Here is a 16834-nt window from a genome sequence, read left to right as displayed (position 1 = left end):
AAAAACCGATTCATTATGGTGGCCAACATTAATTCACAAGATAATTCAGTCCAATTAATGTTAAACTTTGCCAAAGAGACAAAATGTACAATCAGCAAAAACACGTGGGTTTGCTATCCTGGCTCCAAAATGGTGGAATGAGCTCCCCCTTGACATCAGGACAGCAGATAGCTTACACATCTTCCGACTCCACTTCGAGCAATAAAATGACTAACAAGCACTTACATACTAACAAAGGACTGGCTTATCTAAAGCCAGTCGAGTAGCACTTGAAATGTTTTGGCTCTATGAAACCTGATGTACTTATATTCAAGTTTGTATCTTCTTAGTGGAATGCACTTATTGGAAGTCGCTTTGGATAAAAGCATCAGCTAAATGTAATCTAATATGTACAATAAAACCATTTTTATTCATGTGGGGCGCTGAGGATGGAAACAAGCAAGAATCAAATCAATATGATATGAGAAGCACTGAATTATACACGTGTGTTTAAAACCTGATATTTCATTTGTTAAATAAAAAAGGACTTGATTGAAAACGTAAATATGCTAAATCAGTGACGTTGCACATGTATCAATAAAGAACTTTTAAACGCCAATAACACTTCCATTTTGTGAGATTTTATTTTCAACAACATAACTTTGACAAATTTGTAATACATTATATGCTACTGTTTATTTAAAAAAAAAAAAAGAGTAAGTCATAAGCAATATGTTTTTTTCTTTTCTTTCTTATAGTCTAGCATAGAACCCCGTCACTAAAGCCATTCATGTTGGTTGTGATATACTGACCCCCCCCCCCCCTCCCCTCCCCTCCCCTAAATTCCCTCCTAAATCTGCCTCAGTCACTCACCTTCCAGATCCAACATCCCCTAACCCCCACCCACATCAAAGCCAGGGCAAACCAAGCGGCTACATGCTTTCTCCAAGGGTAGTCATACAAAAAAAAGGAACACATGAAAGAAGCACAAAGTCCTAAAAATGTGGAATCTGGTGAGAATTTGTACAGGTGTGATCCCGGTACTGACCACTGATGGGCAGTGTACATTTATCCGTAAAGGTCATCGTCGTTGTCTTCATTGAACACTGGGCCGGTGCCAGTTCCTCCTGAGCCTTGGGTTGGCCCGCTGCCGCCTGCAGTGCCGGTGGGAAACCTGGAGGAGGATGAAGAGTCACTTAACATGTGTACTGGGGAAATGATCTTTGATACGGCATCATCAAATATTTAGGAACGTTTTAGCATTTTAAATGTGAAGTAACAATCATTTGCTGTCGTCAGTGTTTCAGGGAAAACATATTGATTATTTCTAATGCATGTTAGGGCTGAGCGATTATGGCAAAAATCATAATCACGATCATTTGGGTCAATAATTGATATCATGATTATTAAAAAACAATTATCCATTTACTTTGAAAACGTCCATTTAATGAAAACAATTATTTGAACAGTATGTTTTTAACAGTTGATTCCCTGAACTTTAAGTATAATTCAACTGAAAAACCAATAAAATAATCATCTTTTTTCAATGATGTTGTTTTCAGAATCATTGCAAGCCAAAATCGAGATTAAAATAGGATTAATTGAGCAGCCCTAGTCTACACAATCCAATCCGTACGACATGTCCGAAACGTACCTGAAGCTGCCGAAGCCACGGCTCTGCTGCAGTGTCTGAGCAAACATCTCATATTTGCGAATGTCGTTGTCACTGACGGAGCGACGAGCAAATCGCATCGCCTCCTCAAAGTGGTCCTTCCTGATTTCGGGCACAGGATCGTCCTCTTCCACCTCCTACGGAACAAAGTGAAGAGTTATTACACTGCAGAGACTTGCTCTGATTAGCAGGTATGATGGGATTAGCGGCAGAACAGGAGCTGACCATGGCTGACGGGTTGGTCTGCCTCTCCCTCTCTCTGCGGATCTCGTTCTCGATGCTCTCTCTGATGGCCAGCTTACACGCCCGCTGGCAGATCTCGGTCAGATCGGCTCCAGAGAAGCCATTGGTCATCTTTGCCAGGAATTCCAGGTCCACATCCTATCGACACATTTAAAGAAATTACAAACAGGATGAGTTAAGAAACGTGACAGCATTTCTCTCTTAGTAATGCTCCAACCAGGGCCTGGAGTTAGCATTGTGAATTTCCAAGACTTTTCCAGGTTTTCAATGACCGTAAGAACCCTGAGTGGCAGCACTGTCACCTTGGCGATGGGGCTCTTGCGGAGGTTGGCCTTCAGGATGTTCATCCGGCTCTTCTCGTCGGGCAGGGGGATGTAGATGAGCTGATCCAGGCGGCCGGGTCTCAGGATGGCGGGGTCGATGATGTCTGGTCTGTTTGTGGCTCCGATGATGAAGACGTTCTTCTTGCTGGACATACCGTCCATCTCCGTGAGGATCTGGTTGATGACACGGTCGGCTGCTCCGCCTCCGTCTCCCACGTTGCCTCCACGAGCCTTGGCTATGGAGTCCAGCTCATCAAAGAAGAGAACGCACGGGGCAGCTTGACGAGCCTGGGAACATCACACAGAACGATCTTAGTTAGAGGGGAGCATGGGGGGGGGGGGGGACAACACATTTCATTTCTCTCAGCAGGTTTTATGGCAGACACTCCGAGCACATCCTCACCTTGTCGAAGATCTCTCTGACGTTGGCCTCAGACTCTCCGAACCACATGGTGAGCAGCTCGGGTCCTTTGATGGAGATGAAGTTAGCCTGGCACTCGTTGGCGATGGCTTTAGCCAGGAGAGTCTTACCACAACCAGGGGGACCATAGAACAGCACGCCCTTGGATGGGGTCATGCCGAACTTGAGGAACTTGTCCGGGTGCTCCACTGGGTACTGAATTTATAGACGGGGAGAAAAACATAGTAAGGGAAACACATTTAAATTAACCGTTTTTGATACATTTGACATTTTAAAAGATCTCCATACCTGCACCAACTCCTGCAGCTCCCGCTTGACGTCCTCCAGACCGCCGATGTCCTCCCAGGTGACGTTGGGAACCTCGACAACCGTCTCCCTCAGAGCTGATGGGTTGCTCTGGCTCAGGGCCCACTGCAGGACAACGTTGAGCATGTTAGTGAGGGCTCTGAAGGAACACATGTACACGCTCTCACTGTAAACTCTACAACAGCTCTTACCTTGAAGTCGTCCATAGTGACAGCAAGGGAGTTCATGACCTCAGCATCAATGGTCTCATCTTCAAGGTCGATCAGGTCCATCTTCTTCCTGATGGCCTGCAGGGCGGCCTCGGAGCACAGAGCAGCCAGATCGGCACCAACATGTCCATGGGTCTCATTGGCAACCTATAGAAGAACAATATTACTGCTTGTATACGACCACTCAGATTTAAAGATTGACATTGTACTGAACATCTCAAATACAAAAAGGCACACTGGAGGAAGCCACTGCCTTAAAATGACGTCAGTCCTTTATACAAGATATAAAGTAAACCTTTTGACCGTTTAAGACATTTCCCTTTCACTTGAGAGGCAGTGATAATAACCATGTGACTCCTCTCTTCAGGGAAGCAGTGTGTTTCGTGGTGTCACCCGACTGCACAGAATAAAATGTGTACAAACCTGTTCCAAGTCAACATCGTCAGACAGTTTCATGTTTTTGGTGTGAATCTGGAGAATCTCCAATCTGCCGGTGGCGTCAGGGATGCCAATGTCCACTTCCCTGTCGAAACGCCCTGCGGGTGGTGGAAGATCAAAACACTCACTTAGCAGTCAATCATATGACAACATGCTTCAGTGAGCCAGACACTTGGGTCCATTAGAGTTACATTATGAAAGGGGCATCTTGTATAACTGTCTCTGAATATAATGCTTAACACCAGGACAGAAAACAATGTAGGAAATCAGACTATTCTTTTATGAAGAGCTGTTCAGCAATTCAAAATCTGTGTACTGTGGAAATACATACAATATTTTTGACTAGCTATTAACAGAGTTTGACTAGTCAGCAGGAAACATGTGATAAATACATAACCAATAATCAATGAGTTAAACATAACCAGCAGGAATGATGCCAAAACAAACGCATCCAGGTTCAGGGTATATGCAGGAATCCTGAAGTCAAATGTAATCAACCTTTCCATACTTGGAGTTCTAACCGGTTACATTGGCGACACACTTTACCTCACATTGACTATACACAGTATTGATTGTCCTCACCCCTTATCTTCCAACCATTTGGACGCAAACTTGCATTTCCACTTTTAGGTTATAGAAGTGAAATGATATGCTGAACTTTACACATTGGATGCTTCCTCTACTGCAGTAACCGGTCATTTACCGAATCTCCTGAGAGCTGGGTCGATGCTGTTGGGTCTGTTGGTGGCTGCCATGACGATGACATGAGCCCTTTGTTTCAGGCCGTCCATGAGAGTCAGCAGCTGGGACACAATGCGCCTCTCCACTTCTCCGTGAGTCTACAAAAAAAAACACAACATACATTTAAAACCTTATTGTCTCAATTCAGTTGTTCAAGTTCCTAATCATTTCTTACCAATGTCTAGCTAACGACCTGCACTGGGATGCATTTCAATCGATTGAAATGCATTTGAATCATGAACAGACACAGCATATGTTTGCAGCTATTGATTTAGTTTTCCCGTCTGCTCACTCACCTTCTCTCTCTTAGGGGCGATCGCATCAAGCTCATCAATAAAGATGATGGCAGGAGCATTCTTCTCTGCTTCCTCGAAGGCCTTCCTCAGGTTACTCTCGCTCTCTCCTGCCAGCTTACTCATGATCTCAGGACCTAAAATGGAACCCAAAATACTTCAGTCAGGGTTCATACACTTTTTCACCAATGATTCTCCATGACCTTTACCTAATTTTCCATGACCAAAAACATTACTCTTTCTCAGCGGTACCACTGAAAATGGTTTATTTTAACATGGAACAGGAAAATAAGGTCTGCATATGAAACATGTTGTGCCCATCTAAATCAAATAGTACGCTTACTAGCTTCTAACCGCTAAAGCCATTAAAATCTCTCACAAGCCAAATACCTCGTGAGTTAAATGCCATTTTACGTTTCATTACTATACCATACAGTATTTATTATCATTATAGTATTACTATTTTGGCGATTAGATAAAGTATAAATTATATTTGATGCAACTTGCTACATTTCCATTATTTTTCCACAACTTCGGGAAACATTTTTTTTCCATAACTTTTCCAGGGCCTGGAATTAGCATTTTGAATTTCCATGACTTTTCCAGGTTTGTAATGACTGTAGGACCCCTGTTCAGCTTCAGAGAAAGCTGACCTAAGAGCACATGCTATATTCAATAATAATCATAATATGTATGGATCACATGATAAACCCTAACCCAGCAACAATAAATAAATAAATAAATACTCGCCTCAGACACTTGCATTGACAAACAAGTGGAATAAAGTGTTATAAAACAATACCATTTTCCTTAGTAAACCTTATTATGGAAGATGTTCTATTTGACTCATTATGTTTCTTAAAAGAGTTCAAGTTTAAAAAAAGTATCTACTTGGGTTTTGGGATTGGATAGAATAAGGCTTTGGTTTTGTCCTAACCAACAGCAAGTACAGGGCAATGCTGTCTGGGACAAACCACACATCAGAAAATGTTACATATAAGTATGTAGGTGGATGTTCTCACCATTAATCAGGAAGAAGAAAGCTCCAGTTTCATTGGCCACAGCTCTGGCAATCAGGGTCTTTCCAGTTCCAGGGGGTCCATAAAGCATAATTCCACGTGGGGGCTGAAAAGGGGGAAGCAGTTGAATATCTTAAATCGAAACTTTATAGCACAAACAAAGAATGGCAAACAAAACCAGTAAAAAATATATATAGTGAGTTAGTGCGTCTACCTGTTTCGATTAGATGATACTACTAAAGGGAATCAAAAATGTAAATCTCACATCACTAGATTGGCAAAGCTCAATATATTCCGTGTTGAAATTGTGGATGGGTGGATGTTTTTTCATACAGTTTCAACTTCACAATTTTTAATTCTTAAGTTACACATGCTCAGTTCAGACTCAATGAAGGCCAACGTGTTCACGTGTCTCTCCATGCATATTAATGAGGGGACCTTACCTTGACTCCGATGGCCTTGAACAGAGCAGGGTGTCTAAGAGGCAGCTCCACCATCTCTTTGATCTGAGCTAACTGCTTCCTCACTCCGCCGATGTCATCATAGCCCACCTCGTTCAGGGACTCTTCCTCATCCTGTATTTTCAAACGCAACAAGTTCAAATGAAAATGCACATGTATTTCTTGGTAAATGTTAGCCCATGCACTGTGTGTCTGCTACCCACCTCTCTTCTGATTGGCTCTCCCTCACAGTGGATGACGGTGTCAGGCGCAACGATGCAGTAGGGAGAGGGGTCGGTCTCTACCACCTTGAACTCCACAGCACGCATGCCTCCTCTGACCAGGAAAATATCACCTTCACAAGGCAATAGAAAACATTGTTCATTTTAACAATCCAAGCAGGTTGCATGTAATAAATGTAAATGTAAATGTTTTGTTCTGAAAATGAAACTGTGCACTCACCTTTACGGATTGGCCTGTATGCCTCCAGAAAGTATGGCTTCAGGTAGACCTCAAACAGGTTGCCAGTAATCCCTTCTACTGTGTCATCTATTGGCAGAACGTGGATCCTCTTTCCATACTTCACATCGGGACATGGCTGAATGCTATAGAAGACATTATATTTAAATACACCACGGGCTGTATAAAGAAAAAAAGTCAAAATGTGTGCTTTTTCTTACCTGATGACATCACCCAGTCTGACCCTCAGATTGTTGCGGACCACCCTGTTCATGCGAACCTTTTCATCGGAACAGGTGTCGTCAGACAGCACAATGCAGACGGTCTCCCGCCTCTTCTTACCCTTCATCAGCACCGTGTCTCCACGGAAGAGCTGCAGCTCGTCCATCTTGGTCTTAAGAGACATTAACGAAAGTTATTTTGAGCTTTCAATGTTTATACATTACATTTTGAATGTCAAGTGAAAAGATAATTGAATTGATCCATTACAATATTTAACAGGTTTTATAAATGGTAGAGACATTAGCCTTGCATTAAGCCTTCTGAATGTTTACCTGAGAGAGAGAGACCACACTGTTGTCTTCATTGATGGATTCATCAACAATCAGTCTGTTGGGTCTGCTCTTCTGTTTCAGAATTGCAGTGGCCAGATCATCTTGTATCTTGCTATGAAAATAAACAAGTTGTAGATTAATAATCCAATAAACTTGGTGCACCTTTAAGGCATTACCCACATCCTGCATCCAATAAGCAAGTTAGTAACTGTATAACAGATATTGTACAGGAAACCATTAACGTTACACACTAAAGGGTTACTTAATTACATATGTTTGTGTTAAACCAGTGCCCCTAAAGGTGTTCTGTGAAACTTCTCAGTTTCTTTGTAAAGTCTTGGGGCATAACAACAAAAATGCTTTTAATGTTAACTTGGAGGAGAGATTACTGTGTGCAGGGGGTAAATACAATGAACTCCTTACCCTAGGAGTTCTACACAGATCTTGACTGGTGTCATATTGCTCCCAAAAACAAACAGTGTCTGAAGAGAGATTACTCTCCTTACTTATACTTAGTACTCAGGAATTACTGTATCTTAGCATTGATTGTTTGTCTGTTGTATTAGTGGTTGTGGGTTTATTTAAGCAATATACAATCTGATTTTTTTTAAGAATATGAATTGTACATACATTTAAAATTATAAATGATATGAACTATTTGTGAATTCTAGTAAACTGGTAATTTATTGTGAGTATATATATACAAGTTTTCTTATTAACAGAAACTCTAAGAATAAATTATTATTTAACGTAATTTATGTAACAATAAGTGTAAACAGGTAGGCTAAACAACAAGGATCTTAACCCCCGTGACCAAACGTTTCTTTCTGATTATATGTACAATCTGTTAAAAAATACCATCGAACCAGTAGTCAACGGAAAGCTGTACTGTCCACAGGTTTCCAGAAATATCCATGACCTGTTTTGAAGTTTCTCTTTCATGTTGTTAGCATGCTAATACTAGCTTTGAAGCTAACTGACTGGCGAGCAAGCGAGCCCAGATGACACAGCAAAATAATTAGAAAAAACTTTGTAGCTAGCTTGGATCCTCAACATAAAGACTAACGTTAACGCTTTATCGGGACTTCAAATACAATAACTGCCGACCTAAGCTTAGACTACGTATGTTATTTCACGACCGTTAGGCTCATAGCAAATCAGAACCCAAGTAAAATGTCAATCGTTTGGAATGAATAGCCCGTTAGCATGGTAGCTGTTAGCCACCTGGATGACTAGCGTAAACGATTCGTGGGGCCATTAGTCTGTTACCCACGTTTATGCCACTTGCCCTTCATACTTATAACGTTATGTGTCTATTTACATAATGAAAAAGCGTTTATAAGACAGGCCGTTAGCCGGTGTATAAGCTAACTTGTCGGTGTAATGGCGTTGGCCTTGACACAGTTGCTAAGCTAGCGTTAGCATTCAAACACGACAGCGATGACTGCGCTTTGTCAAGTCGCTGTCACAGCGATGGCTAATTTGAGACCGTTAGCTGGCCAACGTGTGGATGGGAACTGTCAACAACACATTGGGATAATACCCCCATATTAATACCAAACTGTCAATAGATCTGCAACAATAGGTTATTCAACGAAGGGACACAAGTGCGGAGGCTGAAGTAACTGACCCCGTTAGCAACCAAGCTAACTTAATAACCAACGTTAGCCGTTTAAAAGACATTTGCTGGCAGACATTGTTCAGTAACCTGCATTTTAATACGACAGAAAGATGTTGGTACTTACTCCGCTGCCGAGGACATGGTCGTCCGCCTGGTTTACTGTTAATAAATAAAGAAAGTATAGCTAAATGTTTAAGAGGCTTAACCGGTTCAAGATACACAACGTTCTCTGTGATTTCACACGAAACAGCAGCAGTTTCCGTGCTCTTCTTTACAATTATACCGTGAGCTGAAAGAATCCTGCATTCTGATTGGCTGGTAGCTGTACATAAGATTTGGTGGCCAATGAAAGAGTCTGCAGTCTGACGTCATCGAGAATATTGAGAAAATGTGTCCAGTTACAGATAAGGGGGGGTTTCTATTTTCCTCAACTCAACTCTTATTGGCCATTTAAGCCCGTCAGCAAACTTCTGTCATCCAATACATTTGCACCGCGTTGTTGCTCTGAAATCGTATACATATGAAATGTGTTTTTTACTCTGGACGTTAACGGCATACATGTAAAGAACAGTCATTTGAGAGTTTTATTTGTAATGGCAATCCATACAAAAACAGGTATAAATAGACATTTTAGAGTAACACAGTTTATTGTGTGTGTCTTCTTAAGTAGTACGTATTGTGTTATCTTATGTAACCCACAATCAATATTAAAGTAACATTTCTTATTACCTATGCCTGGCAAAATAAATTTGCAACATTTGTTTCTAACAAGCCAGTTGAGACTTTATATATACAGTCTATGGTTGAGACCCTCTGTGACCAAACAACAGCATATCAAGTCATCTTAATTTCAGGAATAAAACACCTGCCAGATCCACACCATGCACACTTTCAAGACTTGTTTATTTTTACTGTCCAAGTAGACACGTGTTTGTTGTGGGTATGGGTTTCAGTTTACAGGACACAGAAAGTTGATCCTGTTCCGTAAGTGATAGGGTATTCTTCTTTTGTCTCGCTCACAATAAAGGACCAAGTTCCTGTATTCTGCGGCGCAGCTCCATGGAGTCCAACTGAGGACCAGACTGGGGTTCCTGTAGGTACACTGATAGACTCCTGCAACAAAGTAGGCATATACCATTAAGAATGAAGGTAACATAACTGCAGAGAAAATGTGCTTAGCTTGAAGCAGCAACAGAACAATTATACTAATAGGGGCTTTAATACATTTTCTTTGAAGAACATCCTGATCAGAACAAGTATCTCAAGTTAGCAGCACATATTCTGCGTCTAAATCCAAACGTGATAGACTCCACTTCATATGTGGAATCAGAATACATTTCAAATGCATTGAGTAACCAGTTTTAATCAGATTTTAACCTCCATGTGTATATTTTGGTTCATTGGTCTGATTAAATGTGGTCTAACTGTATTACTTTGTGAAATTGTATGTTTGAGTGATATTACCTGATCATGACAACTGCCTGCATACCAACAACAATGACAGGAAACAACAGGCATTACTGTTTTATAATTTTGCTGTAATTAAAATGTCAAACTCCAGTCTGAAATGTTAAGAAAAATCCAAATTACCATTTGTCCTGGTAAATAAACTTAAAGATAAAGGCAAAATAATCTGGGTTCACCTTACTCTACACGGTGCAAGGTCACATGGGGTCGTTACTACTTCTGGGTGTGGCTACCCTATCCTACTACTACTTTCAGGCACCTTTACTCATGTATGTAGAGCTGTACACGTGTAACCAGGTCACCCAAGAGATGATAAGATTTACTTTATTGATCCTAATTTGGGAAATGTTTTCATCACAAGGCATTACACATATTTAGTAGAAAATAAACAAACAAAACCTATAAACATCTTAAAATAGAAAATACAACAGAACTAAAAAGTAAAATATATAAATGACGACAGTGAAAGATACAAATCTGTAGACTGTATATCCAATAAACATCTTTATCTCATATAAAGGGCCAGATTAAAGCTAAGAAAATGTCAAAGTAGGATATTGTTTAAATTAAAGGTGGGGTATGTAATTTATTTCAGAAACACTTTTTGTTATATTCCATGGAATGCTCTTAACATCCCGATAGCAATGAATACATTAAATGCTTTGACAATAAATACATACATTTCATCTGTGGAAGCCGTGGCGCTGTAAAAAGCACGACCAATCGTTTGAGCCGGCCCGGCTAAAATAACTGGATGGCCTACCTGCCTGTCAGCCTTCCATCTGTGCACAAACTTATCTCGTGCCCTCATTGGTCATGTGTGCGTTTGTGTGTGTTGGAGGAGGGGCTCTGTAAGGAAGTCTGATTTTTTTCGGCTGCGTACTTTCAAATTCTAGCGCACTCGAGCTGGTTTCTCCAAAATGACATACCCCACCTTTAAGTGTGCAATATTTAATATGAGAGTGTCTTACTCTTCTGAGGACTGTGAGGTGAAGCTCCAAGTGTATTCCCAACAAGCCGCTGCCTCCCGTGTCCTGCCCAGCCTCCACAGCACCTCTCCACACCAGAGGCCTGCAGTGGCACACTCTGAGGCAGCACATCAGACACACATTAGAGTTTATAGAAAAAGACCACACAGACCAAATACAGAACTGTGATTGTATTGCCCTCTACTCAGGCTTCAAACATCTGGGAAAAAACAATACTCAATCAGAATGCTGTTCATTGATTTTAGAATCAGAATCAGAAACAGGTTTATTACCAGGTAAGTTTACACGTACGAGGAATTTGACTTGGTGTCGTGGTGCATACATAAAAGTAAAACAAGAATGAAAAACACAGGTAGAAAACTAGAAAAATATTTAAAATAATAAAAAAGATAGTAAAATATATAACAGTATTTACATTGGAATGTAATGGAATAAAAAGGAATACAATATGGAATAAAATCGGCAGTAGTAAAAAAAAAGAAAACTAAAAAAATATTGTTACATATTGTGTTCATTAAAACCAATATTCCCCTTGAAACAGATTTAGCACCCTGGGTTTGAGTATTATTAGGGTAACCCTAATAAGGTATATTGGACCACCACCCAGGTAGACTTGTGCTCAGAAAACAACTTACATCTCAATTAAAAAAAATCAAGGAACTGATCGTTGATTTAAAATAAAAAAAGAGGTGCACATGCCTGGCTACATCCCTGGAGCTTTGGTAGAGCAGGTGAACAGATTAAGGCTCATCTATAGCCTGTTTTTAATATCTATTCTCTTATTTCTAATCTTTTGCCGCTTCAATAACTGTTATAATTGTATTTGAATGTCATTTTATAATGTGTGTCTTTTGCACTCATTACTAGATGCTTTTGATGTTTTTTGTCTCTTTTTTTTTTGTCTGACCATGAACTGACTCCAGTCCTCATCCTCAACACAATCCAACACAAAAATAGAGTTCTGTTTCTCTTGGTGTTCTTATGTAAAAAGTGGGACTACAATTGCATTTCATTGTTTATTACAATAAATGATCCTTGTATGTTGTTTAGATATCTTACAGACAAATACAGTTTGAATCATATGGCTGACCTTGAATTGCCTTTCACCCGTGCAAAGGCATACATCTTGTGTCCAAAATAGCTCCAAGCTCTGCGGTCTATATCATTAAGTTACAGCTGCGGTAAGTTTACCTGGGAACGCCTGCAGGCTGAGCTGTAGGTCCCTCAGGGCCTCTCTCAGTTGGTCTGTTTGGGTGAAGCTGATGCCTCTACCAGCCAGTGAAAGCCCCTTCAACCTCTGGAGGACACACAGGTCGGTTCCCTGCTTTCCAACCATATCTGCACTGGGAATCTGCGGTTGGAAGCCTATAATTGAACAAAAAAGCAACAGAATTAAATGCAGTTGTAGCGGTAAGGTGTTAAAACAAGGCAATTACTCTCCAAACTGTCCAAAAATAACACAAATCATTCTCACCTTTTTTCTTGAAGCGCACCTTCACCAGCAGGTTGAAACACCTGTAAATGCAGAGTACATTTCACATCAGTAATACATCTCTGATCTCCTGCTACATTAAAAACTCTCAGGTGTCCTGGCACGGGTCAGCTTTCTGTCCCCAGAGTCAGAACTAAACACGGAGAAGCCGCGTTATCCAAATATCTGGAACAAACTATCAGAAACCTGCAGGTCTCCTGCAACTCTTACTACTTTTAAATCCAGACTGAAGACTTTTTGCCGCTGCTTTTAACTGAACTATTCACATCTTACACTGCACTGTAACTTGTATTCATATATTCCTGTGTAATTCTATATTAGCTTGTTTTCTGTTTATTTTATTCTCTTTGCTTTTGAATGAGAATGTGTTTCCGCTGCACTATTTCTTAATGCTCTTAATGTTTTTCATTTTTGTAAAGCAGTTTGATTGCCTTGTGTTGAAAGGTACAATACAAATACACTTTTACATTACATTTCATTTAGCTGACGCTTTTATCCAAAGCCACTTACAATTACCGATTACAGGGACACTCTCCCACTAGTGGTGGTGTTCCAGGCGGGATTTGAACTCGCAACCTTCCGATCTTCAGCCCACCTCACTATCCATTAGACCACCACTACCACTTGCCTTGCAATGATTTACAATCTTACATTTTTGTTTTTAATCTCGAAAGCTGTAGGCAGAAATAAAGGCAATTGTACGGGCCTTGCGTAGTGAGTCACAGCTTGTTTCCAATCCTTCAAGTGAGTGTTGCAGTGACCCTGGAGGAGGTAGGCCGCCGCCGTCCAGAGCAGCATTCCCACCCTATCTTCACCCCCCCCGCTCAGAGCCCTGCTCCCAGCCTCACACTCCTCATCCGGCTCTTCCAACACCACTCTCTCAGGCAGCAGCTCCAGTGTTGTAGTGATGACTTCATCGCACAGCGCAAGACAATCAGCGGGGCGTTGGGCCATGAGCAAGGCAGCGCCGGCCTGCAGGTAGAGCTCAGGCAACCTGGGGAGGGGAGGGCTCCCAGCATGCATCTGAGGAAGAGACATACAGCCAACAGATGGGTATTAATGAGATAGGAAAGTATATAGGTAATGTGCTCTGTGCTTTTTAACTATATCTACTGCTCAACAAGTATGCTATGTGTCGTTCATACTTACTCCATGTTGATCTTCTGATTGAAGAGCAGCCAGCAGATCTAAATAATATTCAACACCCTCTGACACCCTGTGGAAAAAACACCAATATCAAAAATCATAAATGTGCACTGCTCTCATCTTCATCTTACTGTTTTTTAAGTAAGATGCCAACAAAAGACAGCGCCTGTCTTCATACCTCCCATGGAGCACACACTTCAGGGCCAGATTGTGAAGGATAAAGAGAGCAGAGGGGACTGAGAGCATGCTGCTCAGTGATTTGCTGCGCAGCAGTAAGGACGGGGAGAGGAGATCAGTAGGGGGCTCTGTGGCGGAGGGCAACATCAGAGTCTGTGGGACAAGAGAGGCTTCATGTTTCACTATGCAGGCCTACATTTACATGAATATATGTCAGTGAGCCAAAGTACATTTTTGTTAACTATTCTACTCCAACAAAGGCAGAGACCATGTTTTTAACAACATTAGTGTCTCTCCAACTACAAGGCAAACTCTTAGACTTATTTCACAGGCATTTGACACTTCTTTCTTTGTTGCTTTCCCTGTATGTACTGATGATGTGTGCTACTCACTGATTGCAGCAAACGCAGAGCTTGTATCTCAGCCTGTGTGTTGCCAAGCTGCCTGTAAATGAGCATGCTCCGGTACAGAGCACACACACAGCAGCGATCTGTTTCCAGGGCTTTCATGTAACACTGCAAGGCCATCTGAGGGCGGCCCTGGAGACGAATGCAAACACACACACACTCTCACTGCATGCACTCTAAAAACTGTAAAATATATGCTCATTTTATTTTTTTAGTACTGTTTGAGTAGTCAACGTTTGCATGTGTACCATATGGGCGAGGCAGGATCCTGAGAGGAGGTGTGTGTATGCTATTAGAGTCCTGGGGGCAGGCAGAGAGGAAGCTGTGTGGAGAGCAGTCAGCGCTTCTGAACTCTGACCTTCACTCAAGCTTTCTGAACCTTAAGAAGACAAAACATATGATTAGTTACTCAATTCCTCCAAGAGAAGGAGACAGACCTTCCCTATACTACTACTGAATTATAATCATGTTGTCCTTCATTGGCCTCCATGCAAAAGTATTACCTATATGCTTCATACAATGTTTAGCCAATTGTATCTTCTCTTCAAATATGCATTAACTAAAAATAAGAATGTTGCTGACCTTGGGCAATGTAAGTGCAGATCTGCAATAATTCAACCAGCTTCCTTGGGTCCATCACCAATAGAGGGTCGTCAGAGGACTTCCTCCCCTTATCCAAAACTTCAGTAGACAGTCTTTCAAACACAGACATCAACTCATTCTGTATAACAGGAAAAATACAGTATAGTTTAACTGGATGCCACAAAGTTGGCGACTGGACACGTTAGCATGCCAGCAGATATATATTATGAAGAATATAATTATCATATACTTGATTTCTGTGTCTGTTTTTGTGTGTGTGTACATAGTTGGGTTGTGGCACGTGTTATGGCATATTACAATAAAAAACACTCACAATAAGTTGATCTTGAAGAATTTACATTATCGGAATATTCATGAGTATCAATTCAGGAGTGAATTGAAAAAGCTGAATGGTTTGCTATCATGGTCGAGTAAAACATGGTGGGGTTTTCTTGGAAATTACTTGGAGGTGTTGTTTTATGAGGACTTTGGTGGAGTGGTTTGGTCTACACCAGTGGTTCTTAACTGGTGGGTCGCGGACCCATTTCGAGTGGGTCGCAGATGTGAGAGTGAAGAAAAAAAAAAGTTGAAAAAAGTCAAACTTTTATTTTGAAGGCCCGATTTTTCTAACGCTGTGTATGCAGTCGGCGTTATACTGGAAGTACCGGAGACCATAAACGGTTTCGAAAACTTCTGTCATGTCGTGATCATTTTCTCAATCAAACATCTTTGCTGATGTTTTTTCGTGCCTTCTGGCCAATCAGAATCAAGATTGTACCAGAATGCGTAGTTTATATGTTAGTATTTCAAAAAATCTCCTGGGGGAGAATCCCCCCAGACCCCCTGCTGGGGTTGGGTTTTCAGCATGTGTGCCTTTTTATGTTATACAGTTCAGCTTTGATTCCATCATCTCATTCAACCTTATTTAAAAGCATACTTTAGTTCTGTGAAGGGTTATATGCACTGTACTTCACTTTCATTCATCTTTGTATGCTGAAAAGCGTATATATTACAGCAAGATTTTTTGTTGAATAGATTTGAGTTGTTCAAATTTCGGGTCGCGATTTATTGACAAAGGAAAAAGTGGGTCCCGGGGCCTGACCAGTTGAGAACCACTGGTCTACACTAAACTGTACTGAAGGGAGGTTAAGCAGAGTCCCTTTAACCACAACACAAATGTGAGGAGGAACACAGCCTAAGAACAGGATCTTACCTGAAATTCCTGTATAGTTTTCAGCTGGCAGGTAGACAGCCATATTGCCCACTGCAGACAGAGAAGGCGCAGTACACAGGGAGCCAAAGCGGTGTTTCCCACTGATTTAAGAACTGTTCTCCAAAGCAAATGAGGGTCCGAGGCAGCAGGGTCATCTTCTGGAGAAGAACTGTGTACTTGTAGTACTGCAAAAAACAATAGCAGGCTGTTAAAAGTCAGAGCTGAGCTATTTTTCAAAACAATAATACAACTGAATGGCCCTTGTGTATGTCACGAGTTCCAGTTTCGTCTTCATGTCTCGTTTTGTCATTTAACAGTTGAACCTACCTCTCTCTGTGAATTGTTTGAGGAGCAGCTCAGCTTCTGAGAACTGAGACTGAGCAGTGAAGAAAACACAAGCATTGTACACCACTGTCAGCTCCAACTGTGTGTGATCTGCAAGAGGAGGGATACCTGCAGAAAGGGACACAGGGACATACAAAGAGTGAGACAGAGGAAGCTTAAAAGGTAACAGCTGAGCTCTCTGCATCAACAAATGAGACCCAGATGGGTTTCTGACCTAAGAGGTAGTGATTCCCACTACCCTACAATGGATTTTAGATACATTCAAACATGCATGTTAACATAATGAAGGACTTGGATC

At 41.2% G+C, this 16834-nt stretch overlaps 2 protein-coding genes across 2 annotated transcripts in view; both read right to left on the bottom strand.

The window, feature by feature from the left end:
* Positions 1–598: 598 nt before the first annotated feature.
* Positions 599–9002, bottom strand: vcp (valosin containing protein). Its single transcript, XM_079686700.1, has 17 exons — positions 8843–9002; positions 7098–7209; positions 6765–6937; positions 6547–6689; positions 6309–6439; positions 6088–6219; positions 5648–5750; positions 4629–4762; positions 4295–4430; positions 3577–3689; positions 3136–3300; positions 2927–3049; positions 2621–2833; positions 2197–2505; positions 1877–2032; positions 1634–1788; positions 599–1153 (listed from the first exon to the last, which is right to left on the bottom strand). The coding sequence occupies exons 1-17, from the start codon at positions 8857–8859 to the stop codon at positions 1048–1050; spliced, it is 2421 nt and encodes an 806-aa protein (XP_079542826.1). The 5' UTR covers positions 8860–9002; the 3' UTR covers positions 599–1047.
* A 286-nt stretch (positions 9003–9288) lies between these two features.
* The window catches only part of fancg (FA complementation group G), a 10891-nt gene continuing 3345 nt past the window's right edge, over positions 9289–16834 (bottom strand). The window contains exons 3-14 of the mRNA XM_079685936.1: positions 16519–16644; positions 16192–16376; positions 14979–15117; positions 14645–14775; positions 14382–14528; positions 13991–14142; positions 13816–13882; positions 13373–13689; positions 12649–12689; positions 12366–12539; positions 11157–11271; positions 9289–9831 (exon numbers count right to left, since the gene is read on the bottom strand). Of these exons, the coding sequence (XP_079542062.1) occupies positions 9735–9831; positions 11157–11271; positions 12366–12539; positions 12649–12689; positions 13373–13689; positions 13816–13882; positions 13991–14142; positions 14382–14528; positions 14645–14775; positions 14979–15117; positions 16192–16376; positions 16519–16644 (1691 nt within the window). The 3' untranslated portion in view covers positions 9289–9734. The remainder of the gene's footprint in view (positions 9832–11156; positions 11272–12365; positions 12540–12648; positions 12690–13372; positions 13690–13815; positions 13883–13990; positions 14143–14381; positions 14529–14644; positions 14776–14978; positions 15118–16191; positions 16377–16518; positions 16645–16834) is intronic.

The sequence above is a fragment of the Notothenia rossii genome (assembly GCF_949606895.1).
Source record: "Notothenia rossii genome assembly, chromosome: 6".
In the NCBI taxonomy this organism is placed as follows: Eukaryota; Metazoa; Chordata; class Actinopteri; order Perciformes; family Nototheniidae; genus Notothenia; species Notothenia rossii.
Note: the sequence above shows the minus strand (reverse complement) of the source record. Positions and strands in the feature narration are given on the sequence as shown.

Excerpts from the sequence above, each read along its gene's own strand:
- vcp (XM_079686700.1), bottom strand. Across the intron at positions 6,440-6,546 it reads ATACAGGCCAATCCGTAAAG|GTGATATTTTCCTGGTCAGA; the intron begins GTGAGTGCACAG and ends TGCCTTGTGAAG. Across the intron at positions 2,033-2,196 it reads GCAAGAGCCCCATCGCCAAG|GATGTGGACCTGGAATTCCT; the intron begins GTGACAGTGCTG and ends ATGTGTCGATAG.